Below are 26020 nucleotides of genomic sequence, written 5' to 3'. Positions count from 1 at the left end.
GCCAGGACTTCTCAAATATGATGGCGAGTGCCCTGGCCACTTCACCTGCCATGGAACCAGTAAGTACTTGACCCACTTTCAAAAGACAAAAACATGGTTATGATTTTTCTGCTATTCATTGCTGAAACTATAGCAGGCCATGACAGATCATTTATAAGAAAAGTATGAGCACAAAGATAAAAGAAGCTAAAACAAAATTAAGTGGCAACTTATCGAGGTAAAAAAAAAATGCACTTTGCATAAAAAGGCAGTAACTGATCCACTACACAAGCGATAGAGAGCTTCCAAATAACGCTGACAAGCTCCAGTTGTGTCCTGCATCAAGCGAGGTGCTCACCACAGTGTATGGGCTCACAGGCTTAAGCCGAAGGGGGAAAGGCTGTGTTAGAGAATCCTTGGGTGAAAAGCCTTTCACAGATGGGCTGCTGATCAACTCTGCTTTTGGGCAGCCAGACCGTATCTGCAGGGCTCTCACTCTCCAAGAACTCGTGGGGAACGTGTGACACTCCAGAGGACTAGGAATTGATAGACCTTGAAACCGGGGAGGAGGGAGGAGATCCTGGGGACATGTTGACATTAGTTTCACTTCACTTTCCAGAAAAAAACCACTGGTACAAACTACTTCAAAAGAAGTAGTATTTGCCATGGGATTTGCCGAGAGGAGAACCACATCAAGCCAATTCAGTTCATTTCTGTAACAGGATACAGTCCTGCAGATGAAGCGGAAAATGTAGTGTCACAGAAAATTAAAGTGCAAAATACACACTTCTGTAGGAATAACCCCATGTATGAGATGACTCACATCTTGCGTATCTAGCAATATAGAGACTTTCTGTAGGAAGACATCCAGAAATATACTTGAGAACACAAGTTCAGTGTGAATGAATGACACTGCATAAGAGACCTGAAGATCTGATGTGGTCTAAGGGCTCAAGTTTGAACGTTTCTGTGTCCAGTTCCACGCTCTGTGTTTCTAGAAGCACATGAGGGTCCCTGCAGGCAGCAAAAAGGACGATGAGAGGCCTACATAAAACAGTTGAGGGAACAGGGGTTCACTTATGTAGGAGATAAAGGGAAACGTAACCTTTCAGGCATGGAAAAAGCCAATGCAAGCAGAAAGACTTCTCTTACCATGAATGTTTGAGAACCAAGTTAATGCTTGAAGCACAACAAGGGCCGTTCACATTTGACATTTAGGAAATCTTGGACAATCAGAGACTGGAAAATGCTGCCCAGAAATAGCTCAGAATTCCCAACACAGGTCGTCCCTGCCAGGTGGTGAAACACCAGCAATAAGGTCAGCACGTTTGGTCCCCCGCAGCTGGACGGATCGGGCATCTCCAAGTCCCTTCCAGCCACGTGACTCTTGAGCTTTAAAAACAGCCTAAAATCTCCAATGAAATGGAAAGTCTGAAGCTGTTTAAGTTTCAAATAGTTTAGGAAACGTAGCAGTCAGGTTTTTAATATATAAAAACTGCCCCTCTATTGAAAATGACTTATACACAACAATCCTATACTCTTCTGTAAACACACCCCACTTGCCTAAAGCAGAGGCATGGAATTAATGGTGCACCTCTCAAACACAGGGCTGTAATGCCTCTGAACATACAGGAATCCCCATCACAGACCATACCTCACATACTTTAAAAACCATCTGGGAATCTCAAAAGCAGTTTAAATTGGGGGGGGGGGGGGGGAAGAAAGGGGAATGCAACTATTCACACCAACTACTGACAGGATAATTTAGAATGCCACAGAGATTTTTTTTTTCATTGCTTAAAATAAAAATAAAGAAGCAAAACCCCCCTACGAATCACACTTTAACTTTATTGAAAGCACAGTTAAAAAAAATCTTCCTACAAAACCATTCAGTGTAACACTTCAAACAAAGGAAAAGACACACGACCACTGCTTTTCACAAAAAATTCAACCTGGCTAAGGCGGCAAGTATTTGCATTTAGTTCTGTAACACAGCAAAGTATCTACAATCGAGAACATTATAAAACATATTTCTGAATGACCTAAAATAGACCAGGAAGGGTTTGGTGGGGAGAAGGTATGTACGCAGAGAATTGTTCTAATTAAAGTAAGACTAAAAGCGTAATTTTTCAGCTGTATCTTCCCTTGGTCCAAGATACATCCACGTGAAAGAACCGTCAGCTGTTCAAGACTGCAGAGTTTACAAAGCCTGAAGCACCAACGGGACCAAGAGGGAACCGCTGATTCCATTCAACATCTCTCAGCCTCTCACACAGTAAAGACTGTGCGTCTCTCTTTGTGTAAACTGAAATCTTAACCAGGAACGTTGCAGTGAAAAACCCGAAAGTGCATGACAGAACACCACAGCGCCAGCAGCAGCAGCACCCATAGAAACGCTAGTTCTGAACTGTGTTTTTATGGTCACGTCACCCAAGTCCACGTGAAGCTGATCCCACGTACGAGGTGGCCGGCAGCACTCTGAGAACACTCTGCCTCCTCAGCAGGAATTTGAGAGACAAAGCTTCATGAAGACAAGAGCAATGGGTGTTTTCTGTTGAGGTAACACGGGGTTGGGTTCCAAACCCCACAAGAAAGTGAAGGAAATCCAGCTGTATTTTTTGTGAACGCGTTTCATACGCTTTTTTCAAATTTCAAATCAAAACATTTCAAATCCATGACCCAAATGTATCTTCATTTTCTATCCATTTGTATTAAAGTAGGAGGAGTCAGGCCAAATAAGACAAAAATACTTTGAAATCTACCTTTTAAAAAAATGAAACGTGACTCAACTTTGTTTTCTATACAAAGCCAGGGAGGAGAAAGTTACTCGCACAGATTTTGTGAATCTAATTTTGACCCGGACTGGGAAAATTCATGGTTGCGGGAAAAAAGAAGTCACGCACCAGTTAATTTTCTCCTTAAGCATTTAAGCAGAACCATTGTATTCACAATACAGGTGCCACCATCACGCCGCTTTTCCAAATGATCATTTTACATGGAAAGAAAAGGTCCAAAAAACACGCCAAAGCATGAAATACAAGAGGAACAGAAAACACACGTGAAGAGCCTTACCTTGGCACCAAAGTCTGACTTTTGATCAAATCATGAGAGGGTTACACACTGCGGACACACCCGAAAGATGCGTCTCCATCTCCAGTCGAGGCGGGCAGCAAGGTACATCAAGAGCTGCAGCCTCCCTCTACAAATCACAAGAGAACTGAAGAGCGGTCCCACGGTACGTCAGCTACTCCGGAGTAACTGCCATCGGCATGGGCTCAAATCGGCCGTACGAGCACGTTGCTCTCTCACCAAGAAGTGGGCCAGTTGCCTCACGCTATGGAAAGTTAAAAGTACGTATATATGCAATGGCTAAACCATCGCACTCCTAATTCAAACTTACGTGGGCTCTTCGTAATTTGTTAGAGGACTCACTCTAACAGGATGGTTTTAATGGAATCTAGTGGTAAAAAACAGACCAAGCACAAATAAATGAATAAATACTAAAATTTTCATAATGGCAGAACATTTCTAACTAGGGAATGTTTCTGCAGAGACTACGTGGGAAAAGAAACACATTAAAATCAAAGCAAGTGCCCTGATACTTCAACAGCTGGTATCTATGGCAGCACTAATACGTGAGGAATGCCAAATAAAGCAGTGTTCACGAGAGGAGCTTCACCCAGTGACGCTGACTACAAAACTTAATGTAAACGGGGGGAGCAACACTTGAGGTTAATATACAACAAAGGTTTACGAAGCCATTCAGAAGCAGTATCCCCAAGTGCTCACAGCAGTGCAGATGAAGAGTCGGACACCCAAAGTCTTTAAGCCCTGGGATTTCCTATGTTTACATGAGCTCTTAATGCAGATACAGCTTTTGAACAGCTTGGATTCAGATATGTCAGGATATCGACATTTACGGGATATTTCTTACACTGTCACTTTGCCTGGTTGGAGTCATCTTATGTATTTGTTAAAACATTTAATGCTATGTATATAAAAACAATAATCTATGAGAAATAAATGAAACTGAAAAAGTTACTTAGAAATCTAGGGTAATTAATACAGAACCAGCAAGCATCCTCAGGTTTTCTGTTACCAAGTAAGAGCCATCTTCACAAGCTCACAGGCTTCTATAAATTTAACGTCAAGGATACTGTTGCACCGCGATTTTTAGACGAACTTAAGTTGGTTTCAGTGTTAGTGAGTTCCTGGCATATTTGGAGAACACACAATTCCATATACTAATGACTCTATGTTTGAAAGCAGAGTTTGAGGTGCTTCAGTTGTGAAACGTTTCAAAAACCCTCCCCATTTCAGTTTCCTGCTGGTATATATTCTTACAGATCATACATCAGATCTAGGTAGATTCTTCTTGTTCTTTCACATTTTGTCTACACCAAGAAGAGGATCTGTTAGTAGCATCAACGCCACTGAGTAAGATAGCAAATGACTTGAAAACATGAAAAAGGAAAGCAAGCCAACATGTTAAGATGTCTTCAAGAATTAAGGTCAGATTTAGAAAAAGTTTCAACAGCCCCCGAATTTCATGACTTTAAGGATTTTAAATATATTTTTAGCAATATGGAATTTTAAAGATTGACTAGAAAAAGAATGGAAACCAGACTGGACTGTCTGCACAGGTAAGCCCCATGTCATTCCCCACCCCAGCCCTCCCCAACACAGTTGGGCACGATGAGGATTCTGCAAGTCCCATTTCATGTTAATTCCCCACCAGATGTGTTCTCTTTCCCAAGATTCTGACTGGTATTGTTAGGCTTTAGCTGTTGCAATGAAACTTGTAAGAGATCCCTTACAGCCTGCACAGAAACATACGACCAGAAAATCCCGGGCGACTTCTTAGCCCCAACAAAGCAGAGCTGAAAGCAAAAGCTACAGTTCAAGGACATGCGCAGCTATCACCTGGAAACCCTGAGAGTCTGCCATCCCAATCAGAACTGACCCGATTCAGCACCTACAACTACTTGTGGCAGACAGACAAACCACGGGCTGACCTCACACCTTGAGCAGAGATGGAGCATCACAACTTCTTACGACCACGTCAAAGCCGGTTTGCCCGGGGTAAGGGCACCGGGCAAAGGAGAACAAGGTGGCAGTGGTTCTCACCACCTGCAGACTTCCCTTGGACTCGAGGGGGTGTGGGGATCCACGTCAGGACCCTGCGGGTGATGGCTCTTGGCTTACATTGCTCTCCCTGACGAGATGAATTCAAAAGCAGCACTTTTGTAAAGTTCAGATGCTGTTAACATGACTGAAATAACCTGCCAGTCTACCAACAGTAAATTCAATATCCAGGAGCTCAAGACTTCAGCTCCTGAAATCTACGGCTTAGGGAGGGAAGTTAGTGTATGCAGTATTGTCTCAAATCAGCACTAAAACAACCAAAATACTAACGCTGGGGGGGGGGTGGGAAGGGACCTTACTTCCTACAGCATTTAAAGGTTCACAGTTCACATCACCACTTTTTTAAACAAAACTAAGCATATTTCTCTGTAAAGAGGTTATTAACATGGCATTAGTGTACTGCCTCTGCTTGAATGACTTTACCCAGATTTTTAAAAATTGCTATTTTAAAAATCAGAGTGTGTGTAAAACAACAGGATTTTGCTGTCTTCCTGTATTTGGTATTTCACAACTGTAGATGCTGCTTAAATCCATTAAGCATAAGGCTCAGCTACTGTACGTGCACCGCCTCAGCCCATCACGCTTCTGGATGAGGAGGAAAAGAGAAAGGAAAATAACCTGGAACATTCTTCCAAAATTCAAGGAAAGTCACATGCATAAAGAAGCCAAGCGTTCTTTTTTTCTACCTTACTCCTTTCTCATTTAGATTGTAAATTCCCTAAGAAAAGGGCCCTCTTGCCTTTACGACACAGCAGTGGGCACACCACCCGAAGCAGGAGCATCAGCTGCCACAGAGCTGTACGGGCGAGCAGGACGGAGCCAGTGGGACAGAGGAGGACCACAGCCCCCTTCGCACGTGGCGTGGCGTGCCGGAGAAGGCGTCGCTCTGCAGCGGCCGCTCCCCTCGTCATCCCATTAAGCACACGGTGCACGGGCTGGACTGCAGCGCGTAGCCGTGCCTCTGGGATGCTCGAGTGGTACTTTGGAAGCAGACAAGGAAAACAACTTGTCAAATTCTTTAATTTCTATGACACTAAAACAGTCAACAGGGTAAAAGGTATGGGAGGAACAGGGCCAAAGATAAACATCGTATTACAGACAGTAAACAAAGCTTCCTATGAATGCAAAAACTGTCGCTTGTACAGTAACCAATGCTATTATTTTTTAGCTTAAACTGATAAGTATGCGTGCTTTACGCTTAGAAATCCCACAATATTACAGTTCTGCCACTGCATTTAGTATTGTGCTACCAACACAGAATAAAGCCAGGAAACAGCTAATTTAAAACACTTAATTTACATCTATTTTTTGGTCTTGTGTGGTACCTAGTTGAGGATGGAAGCATTTATGTGCTTTTTGCCTCATAAGAAATGAGGCAGATGTTAATGTTACTAAGATCAGCTGTATATACCTTGAAGGTATAGACCACCTGACTCTACATGAGTCAAAATACTAGGAATGTATCGTCAATATCCATTAATGAATTACCAGTTGCTCGTATTTAAGTGACCATATGCTTCTGTGACAAGTATATAGTGACCTGTATCTTACACATAGTATATTTATTTGAAAGTAGCATCATATCTGTAAAGAAGTTTTGCATAAGCATGTCATTTTCAAGGCCAAAGGCATATTGTAACATGGACAGTGTCACAATATCAACAGCTGATTTTAAAACAAAACACTGTCAGTAGTTGCACAGGGTAGTTCTGAATTTCTCATCCACCTTGGAAACCACACAGCATCTTCATCATCCTCCCAATTTCAGTGTAAAAATCTTCACTAACGTAGCCTTCACCCATACATGGCTGCCTGCCGAATCCAGCAGAAGGGGTGGGGAACAAGCAAGGCTGTAACATTTGTTTTGAAAGAGAATTTGAAAGCCTTGCCTGAAGCTTGTGTGCTTATCAGCAGGAACCGTCTCCACTCGATTTAACTAACTGCCCAACTCACTTTCAGAAGCCACGCACACATAATCCCACCTCTTTCTGTGCTCTTGGGTCACTGATGCCAGGACAAACATCTCTCAAAAGCATCGTGTCAGTCTAACGACTGAGAAAAGCACAAAGCGCAAGACCTACGCTGGTTCACACTCCCTAGAGTTATTCTTTAAATTCATTTCTTCAGTTTCACAGACTGTATTTCAGTAACTGTCTTAAAGTTGTAATAGAAATATTCTAATAAAGCTAACTAGCCTCACACACCACAATTCACCAGCCCCATTAAGACATGAAGACAATTTTGGTCACACAACCACGTGCATGGACAAGTGGATACATTTCAGTTATTTTTAACTACAATGCTAATACATAAGGCTACAAGTTCTGAGAATACCTGAATGATGCCCTTAATAATAAATCTCCCAATATTTTAAATGTAAACACATTTTAAAACAACTCTTAAGTACAGCTCCCTGTTCTTGGTTGCAGAACTCTGAATCAGATAAAGATTCCTCACCAAAATGTCAGCATTAAACTCAAACAACAGAAAAGATGCTTGTAAATCTTAGTGAAATCAAGCAGTTTTACTTTAAGTCTTCCAAGACTCAGTACAACACATCAATACTCATTTTAATAAGCCTTGAACTTCTACTAATCACAGAAAAAAAACCCCCAACTCTCAAGCATATTTACTACAGCAGTATTTACATCATGCCTAGTTCAAGTCAGAAAAGGCAGCTGAAAAAAACAAAACAAAAAACCCAAAACACCAAACTGAGAAATCCTTCTGTATACTAGACCTTGATTTTTGAAGCACTCCAGGGAAAAAAAAAAGCAAAAAACAAACAAAACAACAAAAAAAAGCAGCTCACATTCACACACAGAGCAGCAAGCCTACAGCCAAGAGCAGTGATCTCAGGAGAACAGCCATAGTTTCTGACACAAGGTTTATCTTATTTTGGAACCACACCAGAGAGTTAGTTGTCACCACTTGATCATGCATAAGACCCCAAACTCCAGACAGACAGACTTGTTTTACAGAAACAGGAAATAAACAGGAATGTTACCTGACTTGCCACATAACAGGCACATGCTGAAGGTGTCCCCGTTCCAAGCTGTTTGAAGATTACTTGTGGCAGAGCAGGACAAAAAAAAAGTGCAACCGGATTTGGAATACTTACTTGAGTTTTGGTTGGTGGGTTTTTTCTTTACTAGAAACTGCGTAAAGGACTCCTAAGGCTGCAGTAGTGCTAAGAAAAAGGGTGTTACCACCCACCAACACCATCCTGAATCTAAGGCCTCCGAGCAGTTAAACTGTGACACTGCAGAAATTCATACTATCAAGATCGAACACACAAGTTTTACTTACCAAGCCACCTATGTCATCTCTATAAGCTTAGAATTTAATTTACGATATCTATACATATAGGCCTATATACATGTTCATGTGTACATTAAAAAACAGGCTAGTGAAAGATACTGGATTATGCCACCGAACAGAAATCCTGGTAACTATAGTACAAATTCAGGAAAATAATTTACTTCAAATTAAAGAAGATTGTAAAAAAACCTGCAACTGCAGCCTCCTAGGCCTGTGCTACTTGCATTGATTCCAAGTACTGCTTATACACAGTAGTTCATAAAGAATTTTACAGGGATGTACTTGGTAGGGTAAGTGACCTCCACGGCACAATAGCTTACAGAACTGTAAGAGCTGTGACAGGGGGTCTACGCAGCTTTTTACAAAGCATACTAGGCTCAGATTTAACACTGAAGTTAATCTTCATCTTGTACTTCATTCTACTCAGTAAGACATTGTCTGGCTATCAGTAAAGCAACCTGGCATGTGCAGCTAAGAACGGAAAGCTTCGTGACATCGGCCTACGAACAGCCTACTGTATCCAGCATGAACGGAACTGGGATCTCTATCAGTTACTGTCATTTTTAAACACATTCTCAGTGGAACTGTTTAGCCACTGTCAGGACACCTACTCCAGGTAGTTTACATTTCCAGTAAGGGTCATATACGGCTTCAAGTTTATCTTTTTTTTTCTTTTTTTTTTTTTTTTAAACCAAGTCCCAAAGTTATTCTTTATAGCTGAGTCTGTATAAGACAGGAGGTACTGTGCATTCAAATGGTAGCAGGTTTATACCTAAAGATATGAGACTGTCAACAAATAAAAAGGAATGCATTATTCTCTTCAGCCTCCAGTCTTCAAGGCACCTCCTGCATTAACTTACTGGGAAATAACCAAGCAGACCAAAAGTTCACCGGAAAGAGAAGAATCTGATATACCTAACTTCCTCAGAAACACACAGCATCAAAATATGAGACGTGGTTGGACCTCAATTATCAACAAATAAAATCAATATAAAAATGCCGATGAGATGACAGGAATGCCATGAGGTTGGTGTTTTCAGCTCTGTTGATTGCAGGTGATCGTTAATCACAGTGTTTTCTGATGCCCATTTGCAGACGGCTTTGTCTCTGAGTCTCTTGGATTGTTTGACAGATGAAGTTTATCTAATCCTGCAAAACATTATGCAGTAAGGAAAAAGTGAAATTCTTCATGTTTCACATATACAGCTATTCATAAGAATACACACAAACCAAATTCTGCTTCACATTGGCTGAAGACCAGAACTGACGTTCTAGCTCAGGTAAGAATTACTTCTGAAAAATTCCCTCAGTTGTGTTTTAAGTGAGAAAAGTCCATCACAACAGGCTTCTGCTTTGACAAAGCCTGGAAGCAAGAGAAGCCTAACTTCACATTGCTTAAATCCCAGACTTGGATGTTAAGAACTGAGAAAGACTTGCAGTCTTTTACCCTGTCAACCTACAAAGACAAAAATAATTACCTAAAATATTTCTTTTCAACTATAGCATCTTTCTGAAAAGCATCCATTGCTGATCTCAAGATCACTGCTGATGACCACATCACCTCTAAACTGGTTATATGTCTAATAATATTTTCAGGCCTATGTTATTAATTTATCTCCATTTCCAGCCATTTGTTCTTATTGCACAGTTCTCTACTGTGAGCGCTCATTAAAGTCTCCCATCCTGCCCCAGGCAAGTATTAAAACTACTCTTTTGTGAGGAGAGGTGGGGAAAGATGTTAAATTTAACCATGTTTTATTCACAAGAGGCATGCTGTCAGTCCTCCCTTGCTTGCTACAGTTTCTCTGAAGTGTCCTATCAAGTCAATTAAGTGTAGACTACATTGAACATTTTACTGAAGTGCCATGATGTACCAAGTTAAATTTCTTGCATCATTGGAATTCCAAAATTGCCTGCACTAACAAAAAAAAAAACAAATCTACTCAATACTGTATTATTTGTAAGTCCCAATACGACATTAATTCTTTTGGTCACCGGCCTGCAGCAGGAATTTACTTTCCACTAATTACCTATGACACTCCACCAACCTCTTGTCCTCAGTGCCACAGTTTTCAGCATGGCGGATGAACAAGCACACAAACTTTGGTTCTCGTTCTTTGAATTCATTCCACGTGACACTGTTAGTCATAGCGTTGAAAGAAAACCCAGATTTTGTCAGGAATTTGTGCTCTTTGGAATTTATAACTCCCTGCTTGTGTCAAATGCAAACCTTTTGCCAATTACTTTGCTTCCCCATTTTGATCATAATATTTACACAAAAATCACACAATATGTGATAGCAAGAGGTCAAACAAATCCCTAAAAAATCCACTAGACTTATGCCATCCAATGACCATTATCCTACTACACCTGCATTTTGAAGGTTGTTAATAAATTACATATGTTGAAAGCAGACTTAACACTATATGTTTAATAAAGTGCCAAGAATTATCAAGATAAATTTTTTACATCATTTGCTTTAAGACAGAAACTTTGAAGTTTTACCAGACCTGTTGCTATAAGACCATGCTGACTGATGTTAATTTCTTTCCTTCAGAGCTCTGCAACAGCCATTACATTATACAAAGTCATCTCTTTACAGTCAAAACAATTGCACAAAAAAAAGGATTATGCAAGTCAACTGAAAGAGATGAACCAAGGTCTTCTCATAAAATAACCTTAACTAAAAGCTGGGGGATAATGTCAAATACATCATACTTGTATCATGTATCTGTCTCAATCAACAACGGAACTTATCTGAGAAGATTTTCAGCAAAAATATCAATGGACAGATTTACACACCCCTGGCTCACTAATCTGTTCCCCTGGAGCTTCAAAACTCAATATAAAAAAAAAGTCACAGAATAGCTTATTTTAATCCTACACTATCAGTCATGATGTATTTCCCATTTAGTAGGTCTGATTTTAATTGAATTGCTGCCAATAGAGGTTGCACTATAGGAAGCGCGTGGATTTTGTCTACCAGGGTCACAATTCTGGGAAGCAGTGATGGGCGAAAACTAACACAGGTACCTTTTAGACACTACAAACTGAATCCACAGCTATAAACACTGCAGTTTCACCATTACTCCTCTCAACTTAAGCAAATACTACTCTAGGGTTCTAAAGAGTAAGGAGCTTCATTAATTAGTAAAGATAAGATGTAGTAACACCACAGTTACTAAACATGTACGTTTTATCCTCTTAGTTTCAAATATGTTTCAAATCTTTCTTCTATGGCCAAGAAACATGAGTGCACAATTTGAATAAAATTTTGATTCTATCAAGTACAGATTTTACTCAGCCAGTTATTAAGAGTCTGCATATTCTGTACAAAGATTTTTCTGAACATGTAGCACTCAAATAAAAGCATCACAAGAAAGCAGCTAAGACTTCCACTATTTTTAGGGAAGTAGTAAGTTGCTTTAAATGAAAAAGAAAAAATCCAACCCACATACAAGTTAAATTTTTATTTTGGAATAATTGCTTAGTAGCAATGAGAATGTTTCTGTGCTCTCTACAGAGCTGAAAGTCTAACTGCAGATCAATAAATACATGGACGTATCATGAAAGTCAACATTGTGCCTTAGCTCTTGACTCTTCAAAAAAATAACACGAAGCTATGCATTCTCACCTTGACTTATAGAAACTTCCAGCAAAAAAAAAGTTTTCTGAACTTTAACAGTGGCACATCAAAGTATCAATGCCAGAGAAAGGAAACGTTAAAGTACAAACTAAATTTTCAGCGCTGTATTACCTAATGCCTTCAGGAGCTCTTCTCGCACAGCAGAAGTGAACTTTCTGACCAGACACAACGTGGTCATGATAGCAAAGAGCAAGTTGTAAGATAACACAATATAGAAGTTTCCCAGCCAGTTAAACCTTCCAAAGTCTCCAAGCAGATCAAATCTGGTGATTCCTGTTAACATTGCATTAAAGATTTACATCAAAATCTTGATTACGTTTTTTAAGAAACACAAAAATTTCATTCTATTACTTTGTACATATGGAAGCAAATTTCTTTCAGACAGCACACTAAGACACATGGTTAAACACACAAGACAATCTTCTCAAGGCTATTTTCCCCTTCATGGACCACTTTAAAACTAAGACACACTTATCAGTCAAAATGTTTCTTAAGTTTCCTAGTAAAATGCTTGAATAATGTGAGTTGAAGTAAATTGTTTATTCTAAATAAGAATTCTGCTTTTATAATTTCAATAAATAATTAGGAAAAAATCAGTGTTAGTACAAAAACTGCTTGAAATCTTGGTTTCTATGAAATCTTTATCTATCCCAGAGAAGGATGAAATGCATTGTGGGCTTTCTTATTAATAACCACAGGTAGCAAAAACTCTTTCCATGACAGCCACATCACCATCTAGTAAACACTAAGCCTTTGTAAATGTTTTTTCAGAGCTGCTGCTTTTGAAACCAAAGTTTAAAGACATCTTGCCAACTGCAGCTTTTCTCCTAGATCTACCCACCACTGCAGCCACAGAGCATTTGCACAGAAGGAAAAGAGCCTGGCTGAAAGATAGTGCTGACAGGTCATCTTCACAGCGGACCCCGTAACACTGACACTCGGGCTTTGCGCTGATCAAAGGCCAGTCAATCACTAAAGCTAAGTGAGCAAATTTTTTCCAAAATGTGGAAGCATCTACAAGCTATAGGGTCCACCCCAGAAGGCAGAAGAGGAAGAATCAACCACAGGTTGCTCCTTTGGCCAGATCTACATCAAGGACTGCACTGAATAAAGGGCAGAACACTGAGATGATACCCAAATAACAGCGGTCTAGGATTGATGAGCCATTATATTCCCAAAAAACTTTTGGCACAGATGACCTCAGTGTGATATGCGCTCTCACAGTTGAGACCAACAGCTCACCCCAGAACTAAAATAGCAGCAGAAAACCAGGCAATCAGAAAATAACCCTGGCTCTGAAGTGCCTGGAAATGAGTTTTCTCTCATCTTAATTTAAAAGGGTTTGGGGGCATTTAATCATGACTTCAGTGATAATAAATGAAGAGAGACCAAATTAAGGGTCAGTTACCCCTGAAAGGAAGGTAAGCCTGGCAGTTACGAATCTCATTGTGCCTCGATACCTGAGACTTATAGCCAGCTATCACAATGTTAAAAGGTACACGATGCTTCTTATATTCAGTCAAGTATCTAAGAAAAACACGCTAAAATGAAAAGAAGACTTTTTAAAGGATAAAGAAAAAAAACCCACCCCAAAAAACCTGAGGCTTATCAAAATAGCAAGAGAAGCAGGGAGAAATATCAAAAGAGCACAGAAAGTCTTAGCACAAGAAGAAGAAACTGACTGACTGAATCAACGGGTGAACAGATGAAGGGTGATAAACACGGAGCTGCTGTCACACTTCAAGCCAGTCTCCTTAAGAACATTTTCAAAGCAGCAGAGAGTGTTTTAGTCAAACTGCAGAGCTACAAGAAAATTAAGAAAGTCGAGTTTGAATGTATAGGCTTCCAGATCTTTAAAAGAAAAGAAACAAAACAGGGAGAGCACTGAGTAAAGAGTCCTCTGGAAAAGCAAAAATACTCCTTGACAGGGATTCAGAAGAATAGCTAGTGATAAAGCAGGCGTTACAAGGACAAACAAAAATGAAGCCTGACACTTCTGTTAGGGTGGGGAAAAATATTTTCCACAAGTTACATTCATTTTCCTCTTACAAATAAAAAAACCTCACTGCTCATCAGAAAAAGAAATCTGACACTATCGTTTTGTAAGTTTGAGGGAGAACAGGTTAAAAAGCTTTTGCTGACTGCCTTACAGAAGTATCTAAGCCCACAGAAAAAAATTCCCAAGGCTGCAATTTGAAAGACTACTCAGTAACTGAACAGCAAGGTACATCTCTATTGGTTATATATCTGTGTCCAGTTAAAGTTGGTGAAAATTCAGCAAATAAAATATTAATGGTTCAGGTTAAAAAAACCCAAACAACCAAACCAAATAAACCAACCCCCATGTTATTAGATTGTACATACAAATAAGTTTTAAATCACTATCTACTTCACCATAATAAACAGAAGAATTCTAGGAATGCTTTTGTATATTAGAAAATTCAATTTTGTTTACAATTCCTTGTTTCTATATTCCTGACTATTAAGCGCTCTGTTCCCTATTTGTTTCACAGCGGTTAGCAATATTGTGCTGGTGGGAAACTTGTTTCAAGAAGGACTACTAAAAGGCTGAAAAGTTCTGGAAAAGATGAGTTAACTTATTTTAGTAAAAACTTCCCTGAAGTTCTAAAAGAATGACAGATTACAGACATCCACCACCTACATATTTAATGAGAATGCTATGAAACACATCAAAAAATTCTCTTATTTCCATTTTTAAAACTTGAAAAGGGTCAGTATATATATTAGATAAACTTTTGCTTTTTTACCTTTCCCATAATGATAAAGTCTGGTCTCTTCTGTATAGTCTAGAAACTTGGTTTTTTAATAAAGTGAAAAGCCTATGAATCTCCTTAACATTTATTTCTTTTCATCTATTCAGTGCCACAGGGCAGTAGCATGTAGTGCAACACATGTTGATATTTTTGCAAAGCCCCACATGACTCACTGTACTCTAATACACTCTATTAATCCTGTTTGGACAGCTGTGACTGTGCATTTGTTAGCTGTGTGTTAATTGTTCCATCTTTTTTCTTCTTTTATTTATCTCTATGGCAAACTATTCAGGAATTTCATTTGTTAGTCTTTTTTTTTTTAAGGGAGTTTACCATTAATCTGTTTCCTATGAAAGAACAATGCACCCAGCACATATACTTATTTCCACAGAATCCATTTATTATCAACTGTTAATCTCAGATCGTTAACAATGATTTTATTTTATTTTTTAAATGATGAATGCAGTAACTTAGTGGACACAATACTAATGTTAAAATTCTACTCTAACCCACTAATTTTTCAACATAACACCTTACTCTAAGTGCTAGAACTAGTGTACTACTTAGATCTTTATGTACTGGCTCTATTTTAAAACTGCATTGCTTTAAATACTTGAATTATTCCTTTGCATTTTTGTGAAGTTTTACTACATATTTTTAAAACATGAGCTCTAGAATGTGTATTTTAAGATTCAACCCTCCAAAATGCATTACAGGTTTTTTTGCTATAGAAACAAGCTAGTAAATCTAATAAAACTCATAATCTGTAGGTATACACAGCATGAAAATATATAACATAGTTTACCAGAAAACATTAACTACCCTTGATTTGACAGTATTCTGGTGGAAAAATCAGCTACAGAATTACTGGGCACACATTACTGGTCTGGGGGCCTGAGCTTAACTCCTAAGCTTGTAGTTAAGACTTCTACAGCCCAAGACGAAGATTTTTGTTTTGCTCCATTTCATGTTCCCAATGAAATTAACATTAGCTACAAGTATTCTGCAGCACCTAAACATGCAATGGCCTTGCAATCAAACTTCAAGAATTCAAGTTGAAGATTACCTAATTAAACAAAGTGAAGATACAAAATATCTTGTCTTTCCAAGTGGTTAAAATAATTTTTCTAAATCAAATGCTACTGCCAGTTCGTAACACCAAAATCAGAACTTCTTCATTTCTACTATGCTGGATTCCAAATTTTTCTATTTGAAAACTGAAGTAACAAAGAATGCAAGGAGATTATTTTAAGGAAAATGAAAGTAGCCTAGTATCATTTAATTTAAATTTTTAACCAGCAGTCATTAACTGTTTTTAAAAAGACATTTGCACTCAACTTTATCTCAAATTTTATACCTGAAATCCCCAAATGTATTTTTTCCACAAAAACTGAGCGCTGTAATTTCACAGTGAACGTGAAATTATTTTATAGTGCCCTGAACAAGCAGTCTCCATATCTATTCTTCTCACCATCTCCTGTTTTAAGTTTAAAGTCTGACCTACCTTTTTAAAAGAATATATTCTCTAGAAAATGCTTAGCATCTTTTTATTTAGAATGTACGTTCTGCAGTTCATGTATACAGAATGTATGTTCAATATATGTTGAACAGCTCATATTGGTGTAGAAAAGAAGGCCACACATATATGGTCTTTCTCTTGAAAGTGATGGCAAATTAAATACGTATTATGAAAGGTACAGCTACGGGCTGTCCTTTTTTCCTGGTGTTTTTTTCTTGTTTTTTTTTAAACTCCATTAAACATCCTTTATCACAATGTTTTATACTTCCATTTTGCTTACCCAGTGTCCTTGACATCACTGGCAAAGCAGAGCTCAGCACCAAGATTGAGACACAGTTTCCAATGATCTGTTTGAAAATGACAAACAGCATTTAAATTAAAAATGGGGTTGTTGAAGGGGGACAAAAAAAAAGAAAATTAAAACCAGTGGTAAAGATGAAAAAGAATTCTTGGAAGTTACATTCTTCAAACTGAACCTAAAGCAATTTACAGTAACATTGTTAGTCTTGCTTACTTCCGTCACACTCCTCCATATGGTGTTACACAAGAGGAAGATGATCCAAGAAAAGAGTTAAAAAAAAGAAAATCTAATATGTAATCACTTGCTTTTAATCAAAGTGTTGCATATGCTTAGATTCAAAATAATTCAAAACTAACATGTTGCAAAGCGTCAACTGTTTACTTAATTCCTGCAAACTTTCATAAAAGAACCATTCCATGGGCTTAGAATAGATGACTGATATCAGCTTAAGCTTTGTATGTAACTGCTTGCAGGATTAGCATTATTTAAAAAATTACAACAAAGAACTTCCTTTCAATTGAAAGCCTGTTGACTACTCTAAATAGTACGAAAAAATTCACAGCTGTTAGATTTTACTCTAGTTTTTGTGAAGCCTTTATAAAGGGTAATTGAAACTTTCTCTCACAAGGGATCACTTTCTTCAGCTCTAATTCTATAGGAATTCAAAAGAAAAAAAAAAGAAAACTTTTTAAAAGTAGGTAGATATTTGTGCATTCACTATTTATTTCTATGCTATTCCTAGTGTGCTGTAAACAAGGGACAGAAAACATTAAGAACATTCCAACTCCCTACTACCTATTATAACCACTCTATGTGTTTACCTACTTTCTCACTTCCAATAATTTATGGTAAAAATGCCTTTATCCATTACTATAAAACAAGCAAACAATGAAACACATTGAAAGAAAAATAATTAAATTGAACATCTGTTCCTTGGTTACTGAACTCCTTCCTGGTCAGCTACGGGAACATTTTGCCAAACACCTAAGCATGTTCCTCCACATTAGGTAACAGCATTTGTTATTCTGAAGCCAGCACTAAACTGTGGAAAGTCAAATTAGCCTCAGACTCCAAAATGTTGCTGAATAGATCTCCTCAGTCTTAGTTTAATTATTCAAATTTGAATTACTTTCTCTGTATTACTTCTAGCAACCAAGTTCTTCAGATTTCAAACAAGCTCCCTGAAGTACAGTTAGCACAAAGTTACTCATTAGCAATACGTTTCCTTTGAAAAAGTTCTTTCACTAGCTTTTCTATAGCTAGTTAACAAGCTCTGCTATTCCCTGCTTTTTACAAGTGAATGGATGCCATCCAAACTAAACAGAGCACATCCTTTTTCCCACTCATTCAGCGTTTTGAAAATCTTCCAGTTTGTGTTTACGCAGCTTACAAACAAATACTGATCGCTGCAAATGAGCCATTCAGGGCAATTACTAACTAAAAGAGTCAGTTTGTCTTGGGTGGCAAGAAAGAGAGGAGGGGGCCATCACCGACTTAACCTTACCTTTGTCATAGTTGTGTCATCCTTCCTGGGAGTGAAATTTTCAAAAAAACGAAGACTGTAGAAGCCGACGACAGAGGATACCATAAGATAGCTGTGAGAATCAAGGAAAAAGGAACCTCCAAGGAATGCAAGTTTCACTCCAGTTCTCAGCAGTCTCCTAAAAGTCTCAAGAACCAAAGAAAAAACAAAAGCAAAAAGACTTCGAGTGCTTGAGAAGGACTGACCCACCTCTTTCTTCTTTCCAGGCAAGTGTCTTAGTAAATTACCAGTGTCCCAGAAAACTAGATAGAATACTTGTTAACAGACAGAATTCTTAAAGAAAGGATACAAAATCAAAATGATTTCAAGTGCTGCTCCCACAAAACCAAAGGTGGATAGGGAGGCATTTCCTATTCCAGGCCCCTACAAGGAAAAAAACACTTTGCATAATTTAAAAAGATACATGCAACTCTTCCGAAAGTTCATTTCTACCAGGCCCAAAAAACCTAACACCTTAGAGGAAATACAGCCTTTTCTCAATTCAGTATTTAAGGGGCATTCTAATGTTCTAACATAACTTCTTAAACTGAACATTTCTAGACCACATACAAGTAGGAGACATGAGTAAAATGCTAATTCCAGATTACTTATTTACTTTACTGAATCACTGTATCTTCATAAAGATTCTGGACTAGTTTTATTAATAGTTCACTATAACATGACATGTAATAAACATTTATGTGTGCACAAAACCAAAACCTAGAAAGTTGAAGCTCATTAGTTTCAACGTTATCAAAGCAGAAGTTCTCACTTGCACTTTTGCGAGGGCTTCAAAGCATTACTAAAAGTTATAAAAATTGTAAGAGAAGTTTACTTTACCCCTGATCCCTTTGGCATTGCAGTCTCATCAACCAACAGGTAAAGAATGTTGAGAGCGACTAAGAGGACCGAGAAGGACTATAAAGAAGTAGAAACAGTCCTGTTATTTAAAAGTATTCAACATTTTTAAAATGTATACATTTATCCTCATGAGATTTCACAACGTTAAGTTCTTTTAAAATGGTCAAGAAAAGAGTATCAAGTTTGCTGCTTAAAGACACATCACTTAATTTTAAAAGTATTCCCCCAAATGACCGAAGAATTCTTTGTACTTTTAGCTGGAAAAAAAGAAAAAGAAAAGAGAGCAAAACTGCTTACTGTCTCAATCAGTAGCAATATCATAACAGCTGGATAGACTAAATTCCTTTCCCAAGCAGAAGCTTTTTTCCGCCGTTCTGTTCAGAAGAGAAAAACAGAAGCTTAATACCATAGGTCACCTTAGAATAAAACAAGTAAAAATCATTCAGATATCTATAAACTGTTGTAACTATAGGTAATAAAAATAATCTTATCTTGAACTGATGACAACCAGTTCATAAAAATATCCACCCTGAAGAGTTGTACAAAGCAATGCCAAAAACATGAAGCCTCTTTAGAGAAAGGCTGCAGAGACATACAGAAAAATCTACTGCATGTCTGTCTTGTTTACAGGCATCTTTCACTGTAACATTTTGTTTCCTGGCATACAGCAGTTTTGCAAAGTTTAAAACACACTGAATTTAAAATTATGCTGTTTACACATGTATTTTAGTATGACCTAAAAGGACAAAAGGGAATTTCTAATATTTAAATAGTATTTTCCTCTTACAAGGTAAGACAGACAAGGCTGACTCACCAGACATCAGTAGTACGTCTAAAAAGAAAACTCAACAACTTTTTTCTTACCACAGTCTTAGTTTTACACATAACACATTGACAAATGAAAAATCCTGCAAGTCTTTGAATAAGGAGCTTCCTGTTGAGTGGCTGCCATTACCAAAAATATCACTTTTCAGTTTTGAAAGACAAAGACCTGCTAAGAATTATTTGACTGTTCTTAAACACAATCCGAATTCTATAGAAATAATTTAAAAACAGTGAGGAAAGTAATGTCTTAGATTATCCCAAATAATAAATACATCATTATATATGAAAAGACCATGCTATTGAACTCCATGCAAGGGAGTCAAGAGTGTAACACTTTCTGTAAAACTATGTTAAAAATAAGATCCCAATCAGACTCCCTCTTAAATGTGTTTGTTGGAGAGGTGCAATGATTCCATGTGATGTATTTGTAGGAACAATGACAATTTGAAAGGACTGCAAATGCACAGATTTGGTTAAGAACAAACTGGAATCAATCAAGTGACTGCTACAAGCTAAACACAGCATCTTAGGATCATTTATTAAACTGCAATCCATAGGAAACAGTAGAAAAAATTACCTAGATTCATTTTCTTGCTTTTCACTTTTTCAAGCTCCCGTTCCAACTCTACTGTCTGGTATTCCACCGTGGAAGATACACCTTTTAGAAAAGACAACAATGTTTTCATTTAGAAGAGACTAACTACAGTACTGTAAGACACACTGTGATAATCAGATTTAGGAAGCATCACATTAACACTTGTGGCTTTAAACTGCAGGTGTTTGAGACTCTTTGACTACATTTAAAAAAAACAAAAACAAAAAGAACCCAACAGAGGCTTAGTCCAGAACCCTCTAATTCTGTCTAACCAGAGGAGCTGAACACATCAGAGGTTTCACAGTGCGACCTTCTGCAATCCCTGCCTATTCTGCTGACCAGCTGCTGCAAGAAGTAAGAAAACAACAGAACTGTCACACAGGTCCAAAAACCAGTCATGGTGTGGCAGACTGACACAGGATGTCTCAAATGCCTCCTTCTTCTGCCTCTATGAGTCGTACATCAAGACATAATAAATCTCTGGATGCCCTTCAAGGGCATCATTATTTAGCAACATAGAGACAAAGTGGACCTTTGCCTCCAAACTAAGCTGCTGGCTGGACCTCCAGTTTCAGTTTCTGCCTCTCCCTCCCTTTTCCCAGAGTCCTTTTTACTCAGCAAACCCAGATTCCATACTGCTGATCTGCTTGTTGACGTACCTTCTGCTCATGTCAGTTTGCCTGATTTGGTCAGCCTCTGAGCCGCAGAGCTCCCTCTGACAACCACAATCAGATCTTCCTTACAACCACCCATGAGATCATATTCCTTCCCAGTTTGCAGCATGTGCATGTCACTGCTGTGCAACTCCTAAAACTCCTCTACACCAGCTGAAGACTGACAACCATAATACTAATTCCTCTCTCCCTTGCTAATTTTCTGCCTAAAAGTCCCTCGGCAACTCTTCCTCCATCCCTATGCAGTCTCTAGGGAGCCCAGCCCATTTTCCCCTCTCCATCATTTTTCTCTTCAACCTCCCATTCCCTTCCAACCACCCATCTTTTCCAGGGCAAGCACACTGTGGTTTCTCTCCTTGATTCCAGCTCCTCTACAAACAGTGCACGGTGTTCAAGCAATAATACAGTTCTAAAATGCTGACTAGAGATCTGCTATTTCCGTTCTGATCTTATTATGTCTACTGAAGCTTTTATTCTTTGCCATCACAAACTGGAAATACTCTTCCCAGGATACGTTAGAAACACTCTCCACCCATCTTTGCTCCACTTGCATCCCTTTTATTTCTGAATAATCTCACCTGAAAGTAAGGTAAGAGGGCTCATATTTTCCCTGTCTACTCCTGGCTAATCTCACTCTGCAAAAACACTCTGTGGCAGTGACAGTTCAAGGTCTTAATAAACCCAAAGTCCTATCTTTTTTCTTAATTTACATTGACATCCTTCACCCGGCCATTCCTTATCTTCAGCCTCACCTTTGATTGTGGGCTAACCTGTAATAGCACCATGTTGCAGATATCCTTTTTTTTTTTTTTAAACACACTCTAATAAATTTCTATGAGATTAATAGTCTTGTCCAGGCCTTTATCTCATATCTTGACTATTTGCCTACAAAAACTAAACAGCATTTAGGATGCTTGCACGCTAATACTACTTTATAGCCCAGTCTCATTATTTCCATATATTCTGTTGTCTGCTCATCCATCCAGCAATCTCAGTACAAGGTGGTAAATTTCTCATCCCACCCAACCCTCACATTCTCCTTATTCCAGCACACTGAGGTCCTACCTGAAAACCAAGATATAAAAAAGCATTTCTTGAATTATTTTTTTTTTTAATTTTTACTCTTTTTATTTTAGACTATTAATACTGATTTGTTCAATGCAGTCAAATTATCAGTAAGGCATCCAACCATTTCAAAAATTCATTTTTAAATGTTTAACTGCATGCTTCTTTCACACGCATTTTTGCGTATAACACACCACCTCTGTGCTATGCCTAAACATTTATCTTTGATATCAGTGCCATAATGTATACGCGCTAATACTTGCAGGGCTTCAAATATATAAATATCTCAATTCCCAGGACTAACCAATAAGACCTACAAATGCTGTTTTGTAACAACTTCTATTCACTTGAAGTACCTGCAATATGAATGTCAGTTTAATTTCTCAAATTTTTTAAATAAGTAATCTTATTATGGGGCGGTTTAGAAAAAGTTGGGTTTTTTTTAAAAAACAAATCTCATTATCATTATGAAAATAAGCTTTTGTGCTGATGCATTTCCTCCAAAAAAGTCTAAAATATCTGTTTTATGGAATGACTAACTACTACACGTTGAGAAAAAGGATAGCTATAGAGCTCAGTGGAAAAAGTCTCAAGAATCTGAATGGAAGCAGTCAAACAAGTAAGAAAACTCAAGTTAGATCTGACTTTTTTGTCTTAATCTGTAATTGATTTAGGGGTCTCTGAGGTAAATTTTGAATAAAGATATAAAAATCAGAGCTCAACACACCGATATTCATGGGAGTCTTTCCAACAAAGTCAGCGTGATCACATTAGGTCCCTAAGAGACATTTCAGTAGACATTCCAAATCATATTTAAGTGCTGTTGTAGTTCCTCCTTAAAAATAGTAGCAAACAACAGGTTGCTATACAAAAGGATATTTTACGAGAGGGGAAGGCAAAGTTTCAGATCAGTCAAAAGAGTATTTGAAAAGGATGCAGCTAAATTCTTAAAAGCTCTATAACATTAGCTTTATTTCAAACATGCACAAAGTTCAATGTCAGCGCTGTCTAGCCAATAAATCAAATTGGTAGACGAGACCTGTTTGGACTAGCAATGAAAAGTTAGAAGGGATTCTCCAAGAAAGCCACAAAGCAGCTCATTTAAGGTCAATTTAACGGTATTATTCTGTTTTTCTTCCAGCCCGACATAAGATTTCAGTACCTCAAAGGAAATTGTAAGAGTATCTATTTGCATTCCCCCTAGGTGATTGGCAGTTCAACACCAATTAGTTCAAAATTACACTGTTACTAGCGTGCAATAAAAACAACACCTTTCATCTTTCTTACCTATGTAAGGATACCTTCAGAGCCAATAACTTTGATCAAGTAAGTATTTTTGATCCTACCCCACCCGTCTCTCTGGATTCAGGAAAACTAATAGCTGAAGGCAACTTTTTTCTTTTAATATAAAAAAGTCCCAGCTTTATTCTTCGACTGTAGGAGTGATGTGGGTACTGAAATATAATACACTGGAAACAAACCTTTTCCTAAAGCCCAGTATGTCTTCAATAGATAAAAATACTAGGGTAGATAACACGATCAAACTTTCCCCTCCCTCCTCCTCTGATTTTCAGTTATACACTGGAGACATCTGAGAAGGAAGAAAATGAGTTTCCGCAAAGAAGATATGCGGTTTCGCAGTTAAATTTATTTTCAAATATGAAGAGCTTTACAGAATACTCCAGCAATTGCATCACTGCCACAATAGTTACACCTATATGAATCAAGAAGGGCCCCAGCTCACACAGCTAAACATTTTTCCTCCTCTGAAAACAGAGGTTTTACCCAGCCTATTCAGTGCAAACAGTGATTCGTGTTACCCCTTCCTATGTCCAGGCATTGCCTGAGGAAATATTAATTGGGACAGGGCAAAGCAGTGCTAGGAGTGTGATAGCAATTATTCCACCAAGAAAAATGAAAAACCAGCTTTGACAATCACCAAGTGTCACTTAAGCCTGTGCTCTGGTCCTCTTCAATTTTAGTAACAATTCAACTCTTTGGTTATACATATAAATGGAGTATATATTTCAGAACACTTTACTGCAAAAGTGTCCAGCACGGTTACTTGAGCACATATATTTCCAGTACCACAACTGTGGAAGAGTTGCAACAGCCATATATAGCCTAATATATCTGCTCCAATACAGCAACAAAAATAACACACAGATTGTGTAAATCACAGATTACAGCCTCTAACCTCACAGCACTACATTTATTGATGTAATTAGCACCACACCTCCATTTGTACACATTTTTTAAAAAATGCAATAAACATGATAAGCATGAATATTCATAGTTCTGGCAGAAACGGTACCTATTTTTCTGACATAATTTGTACGTATTAGAAAGACTTCTGGCAGAGATGAAGCCTTCCATGCTTGCCACATAAATGGCAATTACTTAAATAATTACTCACAAAAATCTTGCAGAGTATCTGATTGTGCATATAACATATTGCCCTCCACCTACATGCTCTATCCAAGTTCAGATTTTTATTTACTTTTCAGCTTAAGTCCATTAATCTTCTCTGTACACCAAACTATGGCTTTTCAAGCAGCCCTTCAGACAGTGGTGTCGATACCATTCCCTCAGCACACAAAACAGAATTCAGTTCCCTCTCCTGTCAAAGGACATTCAAACCCCACATCTTTCACCTCTCAAGAGTAGGCTGGTGAGAGCTCTGTGGAACACGGGTGGATTGCAGTTCCACTTAACGTGGGATACTAACTGATTTGCTGAAAGAGAATCCAGCCTTTCAGCTAGCGGTTAGGGAGCCACCTGCATGCGTCCTAAATCCACATCCAGTTAACAGCTGCCTACAAACAGGCTAGGTCCACCTCACGAGTGATATTACTAAACTGCAATATAAACAACTGTTGCATAGACTTCTATGCAGAGAAACAGTAGACAATCATCACCTAAATAATCACATTCTCCAGCTGAATAGCAGAAACCACTCTGCACTACTTCTCATAGATACTTGAATAACTATTGGGTCATTTTTCTGTATCACTTTTCTTGTACATAAGCACAATCACCATGACAACATAAAATATTCCGTAACAAGTATTTTATAGTTGCTAGCTAACATCAAACACACAGAACAATTATAATTACCCCATCACAGCTTCAAAGACATTCACAGCACGCACCTTTTTGTATGTCTGTATGTGTATGCATATATATGTATGCATATATACATGTATGCGTGTCAGTATACAAACTAAGCTTCCAAAACAGCAAAAGTGAACATTACTTTGAAACCATTGCACAAAGAAGTCACTACTCCTCCACAAATTTTAAACGTTGGAATAAAGATGACCACCATGATCTACTGTTATCAAAAGGTACTTTCCCTGACTAAGCAACTTCCAAAGGAGACTTACTGAGAGTTGAAAGATTGAGATATATGACAGAAGACTGAAGAGAAAGGCAGGACATGAAGAAAACAGAGGCTAAAATAAGTCTTAAGACAACACAATGGATGTGTCATGACATGAATATTCTCTGGTTTTCCAACCTGAAGCAATTGTATAAGTTGTAGATGGATGCAGATTCATGCAGTTAAAAGCACTTCAGAAGAGAATGTGTCCAACATGATTTCCAGGTTTACAGAATTAATCTTTTCCTAACTGGTGCCTCCTATACTGCAGTACTCTCTCTCAGAAGCCAAAGCTTCATACTGCTTTTGAAATACTTCAGAACAGAAACACTTTATCAAGAAATGCAAAGTTGTAACATTAAATACAAGAAGTCCAAAATATTTGTATAATTATTCATTAATAGAATTATC

The 26020-nt window shown here is 38.1% G+C and overlaps 1 protein-coding gene across 2 annotated transcripts in view; it reads right to left on the bottom strand.

Annotated features, from left to right (window-relative positions):
- Nucleotides 1–1807: 1807 nt before the first annotated feature.
- The window catches only part of LMBR1 (limb development membrane protein 1), a 74495-nt gene continuing 50282 nt past the window's right edge, over nt 1808–26020 (bottom strand). For both annotated transcript variants that reach the window (XM_075746637.1, XM_075746638.1), the window contains 8 exons: nt 20471–20551; nt 19366–19442; nt 19048–19125; nt 18518–18591; nt 18190–18280; nt 16665–16731; nt 12203–12364; nt 1808–9594 (listed from right to left, as the gene is read on the bottom strand). In XM_075746637.1, the coding sequence (XP_075602752.1) occupies nt 9512–9594; nt 12203–12364; nt 16665–16731; nt 18190–18280; nt 18518–18591; nt 19048–19125; nt 19366–19442; nt 20471–20551 (713 nt within the window). In that variant the 3' untranslated portion in view covers nt 1808–9511. The remainder of the gene's footprint in view (nt 9595–12202; nt 12365–16664; nt 16732–18189; nt 18281–18517; nt 18592–19047; nt 19126–19365; nt 19443–20470; nt 20552–26020) is intronic.

This window comes from Balearica regulorum, chromosome 2 (genome assembly GCF_011004875.1).
Source record: "Balearica regulorum gibbericeps isolate bBalReg1 chromosome 2, bBalReg1.pri, whole genome shotgun sequence".
NCBI classification, from domain to species: domain Eukaryota; kingdom Metazoa; phylum Chordata; class Aves; order Gruiformes; family Gruidae; genus Balearica; species Balearica regulorum.
Note: the sequence above shows the minus strand (reverse complement) of the source record. Positions and strands in the feature narration are given on the sequence as shown.